This window comes from Taudactylus pleione, unplaced genomic scaffold, assembly GCF_031769625.1.
Source record: "Taudactylus pleione unplaced genomic scaffold, aTauple2 ptg000129l, whole genome shotgun sequence".
Taxonomy (NCBI): Eukaryota; Metazoa; Chordata; class Amphibia; order Anura; family Myobatrachidae; genus Taudactylus; species Taudactylus pleione.
This window is the reverse complement of record NW_028284531.1, coordinates 7,448,111-7,468,212: the sequence shown is the minus strand read 5'-3', so window position 1 is coordinate 7,468,212 and position 20,102 is coordinate 7,448,111. Positions and strand designations below refer to the sequence as shown.

Genomic DNA, 20,102 nt, shown 5'->3' with positions numbered 1-20,102 from the left:
TCCCCCCTGGGAGCCCCTATCCTAACAGAGACACCAGGGAGTGGGAGTCACACTAGATTGTGTAATAAGAACCTACACCTAGATCCCCTGGACCGAGGTAGGTACAAATTTACTAGAACCAACTAAACTAATTAGATTAATACCCTATGGGCCCAATTTTTATATGTTGGTGGTGCTCCCCAGAGTCAGAAAAGGACTTACTATAAACTAATGGAGAAAAAAGAAGACTGCTTTTTTGGGGGCACTACTTTATGTAATTATTGAATATTTTAAAATATATTTTATTAGATTACCTCTAAAAAAGACGGTAGACTTTACATACAAACATACATAAAACATATATTCAACCCTTACAATTAAGGGAAAAAGTATATAGGAAACAATAACCTATATAAAATCAATTGCACTGATTGGCATCATATTATTTATAAAGTGATCTTTCTGTGCGATTTAATTGACCACAGGCATAATAGCAATAATGTGTCTGATGAATATAACACCATACAGAGAACAGCAAGAATAAAGCCAGAATTAGTGATATTCATCTGTCATGTACCAATTAATCAGCAAAGAATACGTATAAATCAAATGCATATATGTCAGGGATTGTAGTCCATCTAACCATAGGACTGTAACTATCTCAAATCAATCTTTTAAATATTGAATGAAAGGTGTTCTCCTATATCATTAATAAGAATCTCATGCCATTGATACATTAATGAGCAGAAAATACACATCAATTAACACGTGTGTTGCACATATAAGAAGTCACCCATTTAGTCATAGTACACTATATGTCTCCAATGCGTCCTTCAATCGCTGAATAGAGAAAGTACTCTCTTTGTATAACCAATTATATGATCGGTATATTATAAAAACAACACTAGTATAGTGATCTCTATTAAATCATTGGTAGTAATCTCCTGCCATTGATACATTATTGAGCAAAGAGTACATAGTAATTAACACGTGTGTTGCACATATAAGAAATCACCCATTCAATCATGGGACACTAAATGTCTCAAATATGTCCTTAAATAGCTGATTAGAGAAAATACTCTCATTAGTATATAACCCAATATATGATCGGTATATTACCTAAACAGCACTTGTATTGTGATATTTATTAATAATCTGGGCAATAAGAGTGCCAATTCATAAACAAACTGTTTTAGGTATAAATACACACCCATCACCATAATAACGTATCTAGGATATTATGCAGGAATATGGCTATTTCAAACACATATCAAGGCTGCTTCTCATCAGAGACCCAGCAGCAACAATGTGCTTCAAGCAAAGAGAAGGCATGCCGGGCGTCGGTCTCCAGGCATCGGTAAAACGACAGGCGTCTAGATTTAGACGCCTGTCATTTAACCCTCGTAGGTACAGTACAGTTAAGGGATAGATTGGAAGAAGGAAAGGAAACTAAAGAACTGAAAAGGGTGACCAAAGGGAAGGTATAAGAGTATAATAAAGAGTGGAGCTCTGGACAGACTGCAAACCATTTATAGGACTTCAGGGAAGAAACACAGGGTGGTTCCTTCTGCTTCCGTTCACCCAGGATGTGAAGCATGTTTTATGGAATATTTCTTTACATCCTGTATGGGGTATCCAAAGAGAAAGGACCTTGGGTCCTTACAGACATGATGTAGTCAAAAGGTCGACAAACAAAATTTCAGGTGAAATGTCAGAATTTCAACATTAGGGTTAGGCTGCAGGGGGAGGTTAGGGTTAGGCACTAGAGGGTTAGGATTAGGTTAGGAGGGTTAGGATTAGGGATAGGGAAGAAATACAAACCGAATGCCGGAGGATTGGAGGTCTGACCAGGACCTATAAAACATGCTGCAACTGCTAGGAGCAGGTAAGTAACCCTGAGGCCACCAGGGACAATATATCAACATTTCATCACTGTCCGCATGATTAATGTTGACATGGTAAGCTTGGTAAACATTGACATAATGACCATGTTGACATTATGTTGTCATGAATGCCGATTATTATGACTGACGACATATCATACCCAACCCTTTACAGACAGGAGATAGGAGGTATAAGTAGAGGAGGTCTCTGACTTTGTCCAAGTAGGAAAAAAAATCTTGGGTCAAGGCTACCTCTCCTGATTGTAGGCAGGAATCTGGTGGAGTGGTATTTAATGGCTAGCAGTCGTATACATTTTCTTTGGTAAGTGTAGAAATTGGGGAGGACAAAGAAGGCCACATTCTTACTCTCTATTGTGCCAACCTCCAGAACTCATGATAAATTCAGGTATGATTCCATTACAAGAAAAAAAAAATCATACATTTGGTTAGGGGCTAGAAGATGAACATATTTGAAAAGATTGCACACTTGCATATCTCTCCTGCCTTTTTTAAGTACTCTCATTGCATTTTTGCTTAGAATCAGGTTCCTGCGCTGAATCTCATCAGGTCCCTTGCTGAGCATTGGGCAAAAGCAGATACTAATTTTCTTATTCATATCCACTTAGTCAAGGGAAAACCCGCTCACGGTTTGTTCACTGCGATTGGCATAACATAGTGCAGCAGCCGTTCAACCTGTACTTACATGTGTGACGTATAACTTTATTTTTATTTCTGGCTGATACTCTGCACATGCTGGAGGAAAATAAATGGGATTTTCCCCTCTCTTAATAGGAGGATTATATGTGATGTATAATTATTGAAGGCATAGAAATAAGAATCTCTAGCTGTCTACCAACATCATTCCTTTGACTTAGAATGCATTTTTAAGTGTTTTATAATGCATGCAATTGTCAGACTCCTTATGGAGGAGAGAGGAACCTGCAAATAAGACTACTAGGATTTATCATGTCATCCATGTTGTTAAGAAAATAGACTGGGATCAATATACTGTACATTGGATGTGCTGAGAAATATGAATTACTCCTTAAGAAAAATATACCTTTTCTTGCTGATAAATGTAAATACCTGACATGCAATGATTGAAATATACTACTCTGTGATTGCTTATAAGGAATTGTGAAATTGTCTTACCGATGGGTAATGGACGGACAGCTGGGCATGCATATGAATCAGAATGACTCATATGCATGCCCGGCTGTGCCGCATGGAGGCTCTAAGCCGGACGCCCGCTGAGATGTTATTACCAGCGGGCACCCGGCTCCTTCCCTGCAGCGCCGCGTTAGCCGGAGGCTGGAGTTCTCTTCTGAACTCCAGCTTCCGCCTCTCTCCATGTGCACTATGGGAGAGACGTCATGACGTCTCTCCCATAGTTCAGAGGAGCAGCTGGTCGGACAGGACGGCGGCGGATGCAGGAGCGGGGATTAAGGTAAGTGGGTGTTTTTGTACAAGTGGCACTATATGGAGGCACTACTACAGGGGCATTATATGGGGGCACTACTACAGGGGCATAACTATGGTGGCACTACTATATGATTTCCTTCCTTTCAAATCAAGCGGGTAACATCGTCGTATCTTAATATATTTTGGGGTAAAAGGTAAAAAAGTTCCCTGACCCCTGGCATAGAGAGAAAAAATATTTTCACCTGCTCATTATTGAAGATTTATATGCTCCATGTATGAATATAGTTAAAAGTATGCTAAAAAATCTTTATCCTGGCTATAACTTATCCATATTCTTAGAGTGATTTATTGATTTATATTCACAGACTCATACAGTCTGTTTGTCTGTGTGTATGCTGCATGTTTGCTTGTTTTATATCTTTGAATTTTTTAAGGAATATGAAATTAAAAGTTATGTATTAAATTAAACCTATTACTTAAGCGTGCCCTCAAAAGAGAGTTTTCTTTTCTTGTGTTCTACTAGATATTTTGAAAGGTGTCTGGTCTGCAGTAATCTCGATTGCAGGGAAAGTCCCTATGTAATCTTCAAAATATTTTAATTAACTTCAGAGGTCATCAAGGAACACACCAGTGTCTCCCTGGCTAACAGACAATCCGCGATTCGACCTAAACCATGTGCTGTAGTAAGTGTAGGAGAGGCCCTGCAAGAAGTCTAGGTTGTCACAGAATGGAAGGATATGAGGAATGGGGATTTCATCAATAAGTGAGGTTTGCAGGTCTCTAATATCTTGCTTTGAAATTGATGGTGGGGAATAATTTTATAAGATGCAGTAATGGGCAGTCAGCGTGAAGTAATTGGGTTCTAGGTCTACATAGGCAAAGGGATGCAGATGGAGTGAAGGAGGCTTCAGTCTGACTTAGATGGACTGACCCTTAGTAAGTATTAATATCTGAATAGGCATAATGCGGAATGTTTTCTTTTTTGCATGACTGTATGTTAGAGGGATGCACTACATTATGATCATAAGATGTAAACACCCCTTCAGCTTCATTGATCATGGGATGACATTCCTGGGCTGTGAATTTCAACAGAAAACCAAACTAAGTTTAGAGCATGTAATACATTAAACTTATTTTCAAACTGCCTTTAGGAGAAGGCGGCAATGCATAAGGAACACACTGCCTTATCAGCAGCAACACCCCATCATCACGGTGCTGGTAATGGCCATGGACCTATTATAAAAGATTAGCACTGGCCACTACAGAGTAGCTACTTACGTTTGTAAGAAAACTAAAAAGGATATTATGTGCCAGGGACACTGATAAAATAACATTAAATGGTAATAACAATCATATATACATCTAGGAATGACTACGTTGTAACTGTGTTGAGGTTCCAAATACTGTTGTGTTCATCTTTTATCCTTGAAAGCTATTCTTTAAAATTCTTAAATTGGGAAACAAAATAAACACAATGGAAACACGAATTAGATAAATGCGAGATAAAGGAAGACGTTAATATGACAGCTAGAAGTGGGTTTATTTGTATTACCATAGAAATAGCACAACGGGCAATACTTACTCCTACTGTCACTGACTACACTTAATAGTCATATTCTCCCACTGAGCATGGTTATACCACCTCCAGCAATGCTACAACTGATAGATCACTGTATATATGAAAGAAAACTGTAGGCTTTGAAAGAGCCGAGCAGACACCTTTGTATATATGGAGTTGCAACATTTAAATCTAATTAAGATTTAGGTTCTAATGCAAAGTTGAATGTATGCCTGTAGGCGGAGCATAACTTGCGTTTTATTATACTGCACATGCTTAGGAACTGAGTGTATACAAGTATGGGCATTGCAGTGTTGTATGTATTTCTATTGCATCTACACTAGTTTTGACCACATTTACAACTGTATTTTGGTAACATTTATGTCTGAAGAGGCATCAATGATCCGCATGGGGGTTCCTTCGTGGCAAAGTTCAGTGTGGGTGTGTCTAAGGCATTTTGTGGTATGCAAAGTTGTGCAGGAGCGTAAATGTGCCTGTTTCCAAACCTATCGTTTACACCAACTCTAAACTGTTGCAAGTGTTCCCTAATAATAATGGGTATAAGACTAAAGGTGGGTACACATCTAAACGATATATATTTGCAGACACTGCAGAACACATGTTCTGCATACAGACTGCCCGATTCGTCATGACTGACGTCACAACTGGGCGGGCAGTTACGTGCACCCGTCCAGTTGAGCTGTCAATCACCGCTGGCCCATGCAGCAAGTGTACGTACACATAGCCTGATGCACCAATTTATCTGTAGATTTATTTGACCATCGGCTGTGCAGCACTACCGTTGCAATATGACTGTGAGCAACATAGTTCAGACATATCTCAGATACACAGTGGCCGACGCACACACAATATATTGACCGTTCAATTGAATGGCCGATATGTCGGCCAGTGTTTAAGCAGCATTAGTGTACATATAGTATTGGGGCAATCCGCCCACAAACAAGTGTAAAACTTTACAAACGGGCAAATATGTGCATTTAGTTCTATGCTTGCAATGTGGGAATAATTACATCTGACTTGGGTGCAACTCATCAGGTTCTTAATCTATTTTTTTGTGTGTGTGCCTGTCTTTCTGCTTTGATAATGGAGTGTGCTAACTGTAAGCTGGGCACCTGGCCCGTTCTGTTTGCCATGTGTTTCAAATTGTGTGTGGGGGTTACAAAAATAGTTAAATATTTAATAATAAAATACACTATATTCTTTAAAGTTTTTCACAACAACAAACAGGAAAGCAAATTCACAAAGCATTAAAGAGGAACATATAACATCTTGCGTACACTTGTGTGAAATAAGAAACAAATGTAATATAAGAAAAAAATAAAACACATGAAATATGCATTGCTATATGGGGTCGGTGATTGGAAAGGGGGCGTAGGAGAGAGGGATAAAGGAAGGGAATTGGAGTCTCTGAGTGGCTTGCACAGTCATGTCTCATTTCAGATAATGCCTATTTTCAAATTACATCTTTTTTTTCTTCTTTTTTATACAATGACAATGCTGATATGTTATGTTTCATTCATATTTTTTTTTTATTTCAATAAAAAAAAAAAATACAAAAAAATAAATAAAAATGTCATCTGGCTATAGTGAAATCATTAAGGCTGTTTCAGGCTGTGTAAATCCACATTATGTACATTACATTGGGTCCACACTGTGAAAGCAGCTTAGGAGACTGCAAGGCACAGAATCTTGTTTGGTGCATTCCAACAGTGTCGACAGGAAACCAGCATGTGGTCTAGGCCATGCACAGTCTCATTGCCGGTGATTTCTGTAGGTGACAGCTTATTTAGAATCTTTTTCTTTTACAGAGGAGGAACGTCGAGTGAAGGCCAATGACCGTGATTACAATGAAAAGTTTAATTATGCAGTGAGTATTATTTATGGTCTTCAAATCTGCCTGATACAGACAGATCATTTCATATTCGCATAATATTAAGTAACTACATGACTTTTCTGTACATATATGTTCAGTCTTCTTTACAAAACATTATTTGTTTGAAAGCTAATAATACATTTGATGTTCTTGTGAATAATTAAATCCATCAAATAAAAGCGTTGTTTCAGATAAGCTTCTCATCCTGACCCCCTTTCACGTCTTATGCTGGGTACACACGGGACGATCTGTTCAGCGAACGATATCGCTGAACGTTCTCCCATATAGAAAATTAACAATATCGTCCAGATTGGCCTGCATGCATGCCCGATGGACGATATCGTTATCGTTCAGTGGGAGTGCGCATCGTTGGTTGTTATCGTTCATATCGTAACGATATATTGTTCCCTGTGTATGCACCTTAAAGATGTTTTTATGTTTGTTTTTTTTACAATCACTCCTCTGTCATGTGTACATCATTTAATCTATGCGTACACATTTGTCCAAGTATGGGTCTCTGCAGGCTAAAGAATAGGTACATTTTAAAGAAAAAAAAATGCATGGGGTCCCCCCCAAATCAGTAACCAGCCCTGGACCTCTGAACCCTATCTGGTTTTGGATAATAGAGGGAAAAAAAAACTGTGTGGGGTTTCCTATATTTTAATTTTACAATAACCAGCTGGGGGTATCATACCATAGCAGGAGGACACACAGCGTGAAGTCCCCGTGCCATCACAATAACCAACCCCAAACTAATGGGGTCAGGGTTCTCCAAGATCTAGGCCCACCTCCATGCCAGCAGTACCTGTCGTATCGGTGGACGGTGCCGGGATTCCTCTGGATCCGGCTCCATCGCCACGCCCGACTGCAGCAGCTGGCGGGTGAATAGCGCACAACTCTAAATCAGGCCCAGCGTTCCATTTCCTTTTTCACTGTGAGATCCTCATTAAATTCGATAGAATCTCTAGAACCTGGTGGCGTGGTTTAATTTCCCCTAAAATGAAAGCTAATCACCAGTGAATGGGGTTTGCTGTCACCAAATGGAGTCTGCTTTGACCACTAGCTCCCAATGAATGGGGTTGCCTTTGACCACTAGCCACTTGTAAATGTACATTGTGCAGTAGTCACCTTAATAGTACTGTATTGTTAAGGGATCATTTTAACAGGACTCTGCATTTTAGTAAAGCAAAAATTGGAGTTATGGTATGACATACCTTTGTTAACTCCTTTTCTTCGAGGTCCATGGGGTCCACAGCCATCACATTGGGGTTTATGGATTCATCCAGGCACCAAACAGTTAATCCAAGCTCTCAGCTCCCAGGATGCACTAGGTCCTCCCCCATATACCCCGCCCCTGGTCACAGGGTGTCAGTTTGTCACAAAGCCAACCAAGAGAAGGCAAAAAGAGGTAAGAAGGAAGGACATATGTTCTCTAGACATTCTCTCCACGAGGGAAACACTGAAGAGATACAACAAAACTACCCATTAACACTAGAGACACAGGAGCGTTCCCGCCCTTAAGGGTACTGCTTGGGTATATCCCCAATGCGATGGCTGTGGACCCCATGGACACCGAAGAAGAAAATAGGAGTTATGGTATGACATGCCTTTGTTAACTCCTTTTCTTCGAGGTCCATGGGGTCTACAGGACACCCACCCTAACCCTGACTGGAAAAAAGCGAGTACTCGGGAGATCCTAAACACACTAGGATCATATTTTCTCAGTTTACACCACTGAAAAAAAGCACGCCAAACCCTATAGTAAACCTGGGCCGAAGAAGGCTTTCGTGGCCTCATCATGGTCTTTATTACTGGCTCTGACAACCCTTTGGCTCTTAACACGGAGGCCTCAAGAGCCATGCCGTCAAAGCTAACCGAGGGAGATCCGGATACCAGCAGGGACCCTGTAGCAGCAGATCTCGCCTGAGAGGAAGTGGTCAAGGCGTGTCCACTGAGAGGTTTTGTAGATCGGTAAACCAATGGCGCCTGGGCCAAGCAGGGGCTATCAATATCACCATGGTGTCTTCTTGTTTGAGTTTTCTGACCACCCTGGGAAGAAGAGCTAGAGGCAGAAAAAGATACGCCAGCCCGAACTTCCACCTTACTGACAACGCATCCGTGAAGTCTGCCCGTGGGTCCCTGGTCCTGGACCCGTACCTGGGGACCTTGTGGTTGCGATTTGAGGCCATAAGTTCTATCTCTGGAAGACCCCATCTGTCCACCAAGACCTGGAATACCTGCGGGTGGAGAGCCCACTCCCCCGCGTCTATGTCCTGCTGACTTAGAAAGTCTGCCTCCACATTTTGTACCCCTGGTACAAAAACTGCCGTTATCGCAGGTAGATGACGTTCTGCCCATACTAGGATCCTTGACACTTCTGCCATAGCACCCCGACTTCGGGTGCCTCCCTACCGATTTAGGTAAGCCACTGTGGTAACATTGTCGGACTGTACTTGCACCGGCTTGCCGTGCACAAGATCCTGGGCTTGTACCAAGGCCCTGAAAACTGCCCTCAGTTCCAGTACATTTATGGGTAGACAACTTTCTGCCCTTGTCCATCTTCCCTGGAAGACATGTGGGCCTAACACTGTTCCCCAACCCCGAAGACTGGCATCGGTGGAGAGGAGAGTCCAATCCGATATCCAAAACAGCCGACCTTGGTTGAGGTGGTCCTTCCGTAGCCACCAGGACAGGGACAACCTGACCTCTGGGGAGAGGTAGATCTTCTGAGATTTTATCGACTGATAATCCCTGTTCCAGCGTGAGAGAACCCACCGTTGCAACGGCCGGGAGTGGAATTGTGCATACTGCACCATGCTGAAGGTGGATACCATTGACCCCAGCACTCGCATGGCCGCATGCACTGATACTTGCCTGTAGTGTAAAAGATTGCGTATGCGCCCCTGTAGGACCGCAATCTTCTCTTCCGGTAAATACAATCTCTGCTTTACCATCTCTGCTTTACCGAGTCCAGTCGTGCTCCTAAGTGCACCAACTGTTGTGCTGGTTGAAGGAAGGATTTCTTCCAGTTCACAATCCAACCGTGCCTCTGCAAACAAGAGATTGTCATCTCGAGATGCCTCATCAACTTATGCCCTAGCAGAAGGAGATTGTCTAAGTAAGGCAAAACTCTGATGCCCTGGCGCCTGAGGGCTACCATTATCACCGCCATGACTTTGGTAAAAACTCGGGGGGCTGTGGACAGACCGAACGGTAATGCCTGAAACTGAAAATGGTCCTGCCCTACTGCAAACCGTAGAAACCTTTGATGGGATACCACAATGGGCACAAGTAAATAAGCGTCTTGAATATCGAGGGATACCATGAAGTCCCCTGGTTCCAAGGCTAATACTATTGACTTCAGTGTCTCCATATGAAACCTGGGTACCCGTATGAACGTATTGAGGTCCCTTAAATTTAGAATTGGTCGGAAAGACCCATTTGGCTTCCGAACCAGAGACAGGTTGGAATAAAACCCCTTTTGAACCTGTTCCTGTGGCACTCGGACAATCACCCCTGTCTTCAACAGGGAGTGAACATCTTGCTGTATAGCCAACGCTTTCACCGACCCCACACTGGGGTACGGAAAAAAACCTTTGGGGCGGACTTCCCCAAAACGTTAGGGCATAACCCTGGGAAACTATTTCCCGAACCCAGGCGTCTGTTGTTGTGAGACGCCAGACGTTCGAAAACCGAAGAAGTCGGCCTCCTACCCTGGGATCCCCCAGGGGGAGGCCTGTCCCATCAGGCCACAGGTTTATCCTGCGGCTTGGAACCCGGGCGTTTGGTTTGCCAGGGCTTTTTAGGTGATGGCTTTCTACCAACACCTGCTCTACCAAAAGGCTGCCCTCTGACCTTCCCCTGAGGCCGAAAGGTACGAAAGGAAGAAGACCTTTGTCTAGACCCTGATGCTTAGGGTAACCCTGCAGCCTTGGAGGCTGCCACCGAGGCTACAATTTTGTCCAATTCCGAACCGAAAAGGACTAGAGACTCTAAGGCCCTCTTGGACCCTGAATCAGCCTTCCAATCTTTTAACCATAATGCTCTACGAGCGACTACAGAGGCTGCTGAAGCTCTGGCGGACAATATTCCTGCATCTAGAGCTGCCTCTCCAAGGTAAGAAGAAGCCTCCTTCACATAGGAAACTATATCCTGCTGTTCTTTGGACAACTCAGGCAAGGACTCGGCCAAAGCCTTCATCCATTCTTCTATGGCTCTAGCCACCCAGGCTATAGCCATTGCCGGCCGGGTAGCTGCCCCTGAGATTGAAAAAATCGTCTTAAGGCAACCCTCCAGCCTCTTATCAGTAGGATGTTTAAGGGAACAGGCTGAAGGTACTGGTAAAGTGGAAGACTTCATTAAATGTACCACATGCGTATCCACTGATGGTGGAACCTCCCATTTAGAACACTGCTGAGAAGAAAACTGATATAAAGCCGAAATCTTTTTAGCCACATGGAACCTCTTGTCCGGAGCCTTCCAAGCTTCGCCCAAAAGTTCCGATAAATGCTCCGACCCGGGAAACTCCGCTTTGACCACCCTCTGGCGCTTAAACACCGGAGCCTTCTTATGTATAGGCTCTGCCTCCTCGATATTCAAAACCGCTTTGACTGCCCTAATTAAAAATGGGACATCAGCCACTGGGAAAAGATCCCCCTCTTCTGTGGAGAGAGATCCCTGAGAGGATACTTCATCCTCCTCAGAAGACAAATCAGAATCTGTGTCCTGATTTGCCTGTGTAGCCAAACGCCTTCTAGCTTTTAGCCGTACAGGTTTATCTATCTGAGGCGGCTGCTGAAAAGTCAAAGACCACGAAGGGCCTGCTTGCCCATGCGCATACATATCCATCCAAGATGGCAACATAGGAGGCATAAATACAGCTGGCTGCAATTGCTGCTGAACTTTCATCCCCGGAGCAGCTGGAACTGCCAATCTTTCGGCCACCTGGGCCATGATCTGGCCCAAGGGGGCTCCTGACCCGATGGCGGCAAATTTGATTGCTGTGGAGACTCTCTAAAACAGCGAACACATAAGCCATTTTGCACAAAGTCCTGAGAGGACAAACTTGCCTTACAGGCTACACATGATATCAAAAGACGGGCCTCAGCCACCTGCCTTTCAGAATCTTTTGACATATTTTAAAGTCTAAATTCTATATATATATATATATATATATATATATATATATATATATGTGACCCCACCCCACACACCGGCTGCAGGGAGAGAAACAGTAATGAAATGTAAGCAATACATACACACAGTTTCACAGGTCACAAACAATGCATATATACTTAGCAGAGTCTATGCAATTTGTTTAGGCTCCCATGCACTATAAGCAAAGCCTAGTAGCATATATGGAGCTTCTGTATAAATGATCCCAAAGGAGAAGTATACAGGGAGACTGACCCAATGCTTCCTGAGCAACAGCCATAGAGAGCACTGAGGGCCTGATTCAGAGCCGGACGCTATTTGCGAACGGTCGTTCAGAAAAAGGGGCCGGCTATTTAAATTGAGCGCTCGCTCTTTGCGGTCTGTTGACGCCTCTATGTCTGAGCGAGTGAACGAAACATGCGCTCGCTATTTTGTAAAGACGCCCCTGGCTGTTCCCATCATACGTCATCTCCGCTATTTATTAGAATAATCGAGTACATCGAAAGGCGTCTGAACTGCTCGCAGTTCTTGTGGTAGGTTTTACTTCCCGCAATCACTGCGAGCAGTTCAGGCTAAAAGACAACCAAGTGACGTGGTCGATGACGCTGCTTTATTAATTATGCACACCCATTAAACGCCCGTTTTGACCGTTTGGCACGCCTGCGTTCGGATCTCCACTTCCCGTTTTCAAGCACCTTCCCCTGTTACCACCCACAAACGCCTCATTCTGTCACTCAAATTAGCAGGCCCTCGCTGTTTTGCGAGCGCACGATTTCCAACCGCAATGACTGGTTTGCGCATGCGCATTACGACCCATACGCATGCGCAGATGTGCGAACATCGCTCGGAGCGAACGAGCTGCCGCTTACGAGCTGCTCTGAATCAGGCCCTGACTGTGGTCTGTAGCTGACTCAAATAGGAAGCTGGGTGGAGCAACCCAAAAGCGGGACCTCAGGAGGGCCGTAGTTCGGGTTGGGGGAGGGGCCGCCGGGGCAGCGTGCCCCCCCCTATGTTGTATGCTGGCAACTGACATAGCCGCCGCCACCCCCCCCCCCCCCCTGGCTGTCAGACATATCCCGGTGGTCTGTGAAAGCAGACCCAGTGACTGGCTGCCCACACAGCATTCCTCCGGCCCGTCTCTAAGCCGGAGGACGGACCGGTTATGACCGCGGCGTCGGCAGCCGCCCACGGTCCCACTTACCTGCACCCCGCTCGTTCGCGGTCCAGAGCCCTCTTGTCCGGTGAGCCCCTGCCGAAATTACTAACCGCGACTAGCGTTGCGGCGCTGGCGGGGTTTGATGAAGCAGGACCCGTGCTTCTGCTAGACGCGTGGTCCTATGGTCCTATATGGGAACACGTGCCCCTGCCTTCCTGTAGCTTGAACTTCAGGACTGCCCTGCAGTCCCACTGCTAGTACGGTGCCTTCTCGCATCATACAGTACACTGACGCCCTGTGACCAGGGGCGGGGTATATGGGGGAGGACCTAGTGCATCCTGGGAGCTGAGAGCTTGGATTAAGTGTTTGGTGCCTGGATGAATCCATAAACCCCAATTGTTTTGATAATGTCTGCAAATTGATTTGTAGGAAGACCTAGTTAAGCTGGGTGCACACTGTGCGACTGGATCCGCCAACACAGTGGGGAATCCGATAAGCTATACAGACTTATTGATCAGCCACTCGATGTGTGTTCCCTGACATCACAACTGGACGGCCATTTGTATTTGCCCGCCCAGTTGAGCTGTCAGTCACCGGCTGTACCTGCAGCAAGTGTAGGGACTGGTCGGCTGACCGCCCGTACACAGCCAGATGCGTAATATATCGTCCATCTGCTGTGGTGCAGAGCAGATGCGATATGTCACAGACATATCGGGGGTACACACCTCGTGATATATATCGCCCATTGTGTACTTAGAGCTGTAGAGTGGCTGAACAACCATCATCTGCCTCTGCAGTAAGGGTATGGGCGGTCACCTGACTGCCTGTACACACTGCACGATGTGCAGATATACTGTGCATCTGGAAAATATGCTTCACTTTTTCCATTTTGTTATGTTACAGCCTTATTCCAAAATGGAATAAATACATTTTTGTCCTCAAAATTCTACACACATTACCCCATAATGACAACGTGTAAAAGCTGTGTGTACGGGCGGTTACTGCAGAGGCCACGGGGATGGGTGCACGACGTGACCCGCTGCCAGATGACAGATGATGGTTGTTCAGGGTGTATGAACAACCATCATCTGCAAATCGCTCAATCCGCAGATATCTTTTAGGTCATTTACCCAGCTTTACTCTACTGAATGTCATTTCTCAGCAGCCGCAGTCATTGATAAACAGGCCATCTGATTCATATATTGTGTGTGGTGAGATAAGGTCTAGATAATGGAGTGCTTTTATCACTACAATTATTTCCACAGATCTGGAAGCTGGCCACATGCAAGTAAATCTTTTTTTTCTTTTTTCGAATGAACTAATTTATAAACTGCTGCTTTTCTGTACAATTACATTGATATACATTTGAGGTGTTACAAACCTGATTGATTTGTTGAAAATAGGAAACTACATCAACATTCTATATGTACTTGATAAAGCTGGAATATTTTTCAGTACATGTACAATATAATGCTGGGTACACACTGGTCGACATATCGGCCGTTCAATTGAATGGCCGATATATTGTGTGCACGTCGGCCAATGTGTACAGACGATATGTCTGTGAACGACAGTGCAGTCGATTTGCAGATGTCTTTCCATTGTGTACCCACCTTAAGAGACTCTGGGTTTATTAGAACTTAATTTTACAATGACATTATACACAATTCAATCCACTTTAATCCGATGACTTTTGGATGAAGATTTTTCTCGAAAGATGGTTGGCTTGTGAGCCTATTGCCTACCTACACGTCATTGTGCAGTATTGATTTTTAGCAAATTCTGCTGTGTGTATGTGTGTGTTTATCTTTTTATAAAGCAGTAATAACTTGTTTCTCTGTTTTTGTTTTGTTTTTGCCTGGGTAAGGGTTTATCACTGCTTCATCCTATTTAAGAAGAGGCATATCATAGCAAAATCGCTGATTTCTCTTGCAGTGCCTCTATGTTCGCAGGTTAGATAGTCCCCATAGCCTAATATGGGACTTCAGTGTCTGCGTAATTTAATAAGCCTTTCGCTGCTAGGTAACGCAGTCTTGAAGTGGCATTAACCAGTACCTTTCAGTGGGTCAGCTATTAAGCCAGAAAGGTCTTGCTGAACTCCCTCTGGGTCGCATCCGACAGTGCATCAGCGACTGCTGCACCAGAAAGCTCCTCTCTGCGCACCAGGTCCCGTGAGACTCTGATAGCACAGGGCTCCTCTAGGACACACCAGCAGACTGTGCTGATTCATTTGATATGTGACACTTGTATATCTGTGTGCGACTGAGTCACTGAATCTGTATACGAAATGCTGCAACTTTTTTCATTCCAAGTTCCATTGTTGTTCATATACAAACTCAGGTGCACACACATATACAAGTGTCGCATATCAAATTAATCAGCACAGTCTACTGATGCAGCCTAGTTACAGTTTAGATGCATTATCGACAAAAACAGACGCCCGACACTAGCAGAGTAGCACGGGACCTGACAACTCACAAACGCCAGGCAAGTCATGCTGCATGGCGTATTGAGGCTAGATCAGGGGTCAGGGAACTTTTTTACCTTTTACCCCAAAATATATTTAGATACGCCGACGTTACCCCCTTGATTTCAAAGGAAGGAAATCATATAGCAGTGCCCCCATAGTTATGCCCCTGTAGTAGAGCCCCCATATAATGCCCCTGTAGTAGAACCCCCATATAGTGCCCCTGTAGTAGAGCCCCCATATAATGCCCCTGTAGCAGTGCCCCCATATAATGCCCTTGTAGTAGTGCCCACATATAATGCCCCTGTAGCAGTGCCCCCATATAATGCCCCTGTAGCAGTGCCCCCATATAATGCCCTTGTAGTGCCCACATATAGTGCCCCTGTAGCAGTGCCCCCATATAATGCCCCTGTAGCAGTGCCCCCATATAATGCCCCTTTAGTAGTGCCCCTTTAGTAGTGCCCCCATATAATGCCCCTTTAGTAGTGCCCCCATATAGTGGCGCTTGTACAAAGAAAAAAAAAACACTTACCTTAATCCCCGCTCCTGCATCCGCCGCCATCCTGTCCGCCCGGCTGCTCCTCGGACCTATGGGAGAGACGTCATGACATCAGTTCAGAAGAGAACTCCGGCCTTCGGCTAATGCGGCGCTGCATGGAAGGAGACGGGTGCCCGCTGGTAATAACATCTCAGCGGGCGTCCGGCTTAGAGCCTTCCTGCGGCGCCGGGCTGGAGGTCACTGGCGCCGCACCCTGCGTCAGTGACCTCTATTCCTGGGGGTAATGGACGGACAGCCAGGCATGCAATGATTAATATGCATACCCGGCTGTACATCCATTACTCCCAGGAATTTCATTTTTACCCCATTTGGGGTAATTTACCCCGTTCCCCGACCAGTGGGCTAGATGAAGGACACATCTCTAGGATTGTTTTCTCGTCAGGGCTAATTTGCTAACAACAACATTCCATATTTCCATAGTATGCAGCAATATGAAATGTTACTTTGCTTAGGGATAGCGTGAAAATGAATAAATAGAGCCGTCAGTGTTATTGGAAAAATAAGATGAATATGTGAAAAAGTCCTAAAGAACCAAACACAAAATGTCTGTTTGATTCTTCTGTGTGACTACAGTATTAAGCATCTCAGGATGTATGTCAGGGTAAATACCTATGTTGTGTTTGTTTTTTACATTATTAACCCTTTTGTAGCACCAACACAACGTGCACAGAATGTTTAATCATTCCTCACCCGATTGACCTTATAGTCTTAAGTCTTTAAACTGGAATAGAAGCCACATTAAACTATTGCACCAATATGTTTCACTGCAATACCCGGTGTCCTTCTGTAAACAGATAAGGTTGTGATGCAACATTGGTGCAGTATTATTCTGCAACCTGTCCTGTGCTGACTAAGCTTCCCAGCACTACAGAGGTTAGGATGTGGGTTTCCCCTTTTTATTTCTCTTACCTAATCATTTTCACTCCATCAGATATGACAGTAATTGGAGGCAGCAGAAATCCCTGGCTGCTCAACATCCCTAAGGGTAGATATTTGATACCTGGCAACCTCCTCTTTGTGTATGTGCAGCATACAGAATGCCTTGATAAAGAAAACAAACTTGGAGTGTCTTCATGGAAACCTTACTGTGACAATACAATATCAGGGTCGGTCATGTAGATTTTATCAGCAAGAAGATGGATAATAAGAACTTTACTGTATTCTTACAAAGACGAGAGGCATTAATAATTAACGCTCCGATCAGGTTCCATTTAATTTCAGTGCTTTTATGTAGATGGTAGGCATTACTGTGATACAGTTCTTGTTTTAGCCAGTATAAAGGGTAGGTAACTAGACTTGGAAAGAAACTATAACCTAGGCTTCATTGAAGATGGTTGTGTACCTTAATTCTCAGTGAAGCTCACGGATTTAATATTACAATCATGTATACATTAATGTAGAATTGGGCTTTAGTGTGTTTGTCGGCACAAATCATTATTATTTTGTGCTGTGTATGTGCATAAAAAGCTCTTATGCATCATTTATTTGTAGATTTAGATACATTTTGTGCTTTCGCCTCCTTATGCTTACAAATATTCATCGGACAGTGGAGGGGATGTGCAAGTGTTTGATGACAACAGAAGGACATAATCACACAAATGCAGACCAGAAAGACACATAGGCACCTGTCAGGATGTGGTATATGAAAAGGGGGGGAAGGGATGCGCTAATCCACTATTATTTGATTAGGGTTATTGCAGCTTGGCGTAAGTGAGGGCACTACAAAACCTCACTCATATGTGAACATACCTGTCAGGATGTGTTTCACTTGCTGTTGCTCAACCCATACTGCAACATATGCACTGGAGCAGGGGCATTTTAAAAGAGGTGGAGGCCCGTGTGCAGACTCCGTGCGGGCCGCCTCCTCTCTCTTGCAGTGCCGCGGTGGGTGCCAGAATCTACTGCGCATGCGCAGGTCTCCCCAAGGACAGCAGTACTGCACGAGTCAACGAGAAAATTGGCGCTAGCTGGTATATTTTCTGTCTCCTGCTTCCTGCAGGCTACAAAAATGCAGCCTGTCCTTGGTTGTGCATTAGTGCTGTAAAGGAATAGTGCTTCTAGTGAATAAGTTACAAGCAAAAGTTGTGCCATGCTTGCTTAACATTGCAAGTCAGCATGAAACAGTATCTTACAATGTGATTGCCTCTACAGGTAGCCTTGTATGCTACTATCTGTCATGATCACCTGTACACACTTGCACCTACGCTATATTGGAAAGGTACACCTTATAACAGATGTATTTTCTCTTACGTCCAACTCTGCATAGCTCACGGCTGCGTCAACACACACTCACTGAACTGTGCCTGCAGGATGTCCATTACAACCTGGTTACTCATTTTCAGACATAAGTGAAGCTGCGATCAAGATTAGTAGGACTTTCAACTACCTTTGTGAACCCATTTTCTGAACATGCACAGTGCAGATTCATACAAGATGCACGTGTACTTTCAACTCTGAATCAGACTCTAGTAACCTATGTAGCCAAAGTTTCTAAAGATCAAGGCAGTGATCTTTAAAGCATTGATTAATTTTACATCAAAATCCAAAAAGTTGTTTTTATACTGCCACTTTTTGAATCTAACCTCAAGTGTTCCATTGTCAAGAGGGGCGTCCCTCTCTCTCAGCACAATGCAAGTTTTTTTACTGGAAAAACTTGCATAGATCTGTAGAGTGACTTTTTCTTTTTCTACTATAAGATTATAATGTGATTTATTTAACCAATAAACTGTCTTCCAGCACAAATTCAAAGCGTTCATCCTTCAGTTATCTCTTTGTAGGCTATTAGTTCTGCTGTTTGAAATAATGGCAGCAATTCTAAAAACATAAGTAAACACTGCTTTATTTTCTGCAAGCTAGAACATCAGGACTATATTAGCTCTATCCTCTCTCATGTGTATAAGCTTCTCTACTCAACTTGATTTTTCTACTGCTTCAGTCTACCTTTTCCAGGCTGGCAGTCACAGTTAACAGCTTCAATGTCATTATCTGTTCAAGATCAGGGATGGCTCTGTAGAATAATCCTTACCCTGGGGACATCTAAATACTCACCGAGAAGCTATTATGTCTGTTGGGTTTCAGGTCATATCACAATTAGTATTCTTATAATGTTCTATTAATTGTAACATGATAATGATAATTATAATTCCCTTTTTTTTTTTATATATAATCCATATCTACTCTTTTCCAGGCAGTATTCCCAATCCAAGCTTTGGGAATCTATACTAATAGTATAAGAACATTGTGTCTGTCTGTTTTAAGTTGGCGCAATAACTACTGAACCAATTTTCATGCATCATTTTGTAGTGGAAACTCCTAGAAATTATCTGCACTTTATTTCATCTTGATCTGTCAGGTTAAAGCTGAGCAATAACAAACACAAAATTTATTGACATCATCAATTCAAGAGATAGGTGCGGCACCATACCCGCAGCCGGTAAGGGATGGAGGGAGAGGTGTTTTGAGGCCTACGTTCACTTGAATAGGAGAGGCTACATAGCAGTCCGTGCACAGGGCACACAGTGACATTGATGTGAGTGGTGGGTGAAGGCGCTGCTGCTGGTCACGTGGGCCACTCCTGCAACAGGGTCCAAATGTATACAACTATAACACCTCAAATAAGAAAATTTTGGCAGGAGCCAGCAACAGCTAGTTTACGTATGATTTCTTATCAATATTTCAAAATGATTTCTAAAGGTGCATATACACGTAACGATTTTTTAAACGATTTGTTAACAACGTCATTATCCTTCAATCGTTCAAAAAATCATTCAGTTTCTGAGTTATAACGATGAACGATAATCGTTCAAGCTCGCTGTAGTTTGTAGTTATCGTTCATCGTCCATTTCAGACTGTCCATCATAACGATTTTCATTAAGGGAAGGAACATTTTTCATTCATCGTTGTAAAAATCGTTCATTACACTTCAAAAAATCGTTCACTTTTTCAAGGCAAAATCTGACAGAAAATAGTTGGTTACAAAATTGTTACGTGTGTATGCACCTTAAGAGCACTTTACTCTTGAACTGGTGGT

The 20,102-nt window shown here is 43.5% G+C and overlaps 1 protein-coding gene across 2 annotated transcripts in view; it reads left to right on the top strand.

The window, feature by feature from the left end:
- Positions 1-20,102, top strand: part of ATP8B4 (ATPase phospholipid transporting 8B4 (putative)) — a 245,667-nt gene that overhangs the window by 44,299 nt on the left and 181,266 nt on the right. For both annotated transcript variants that reach the window (XM_088472812.1, XM_088472813.1), the window contains exon 4: positions 6,672-6,730. In XM_088472812.1, the coding sequence (XP_088328938.1) occupies positions 6,672-6,730 (59 nt within the window). The remainder of the gene's footprint in view (positions 1-6,671; positions 6,731-20,102) is intronic.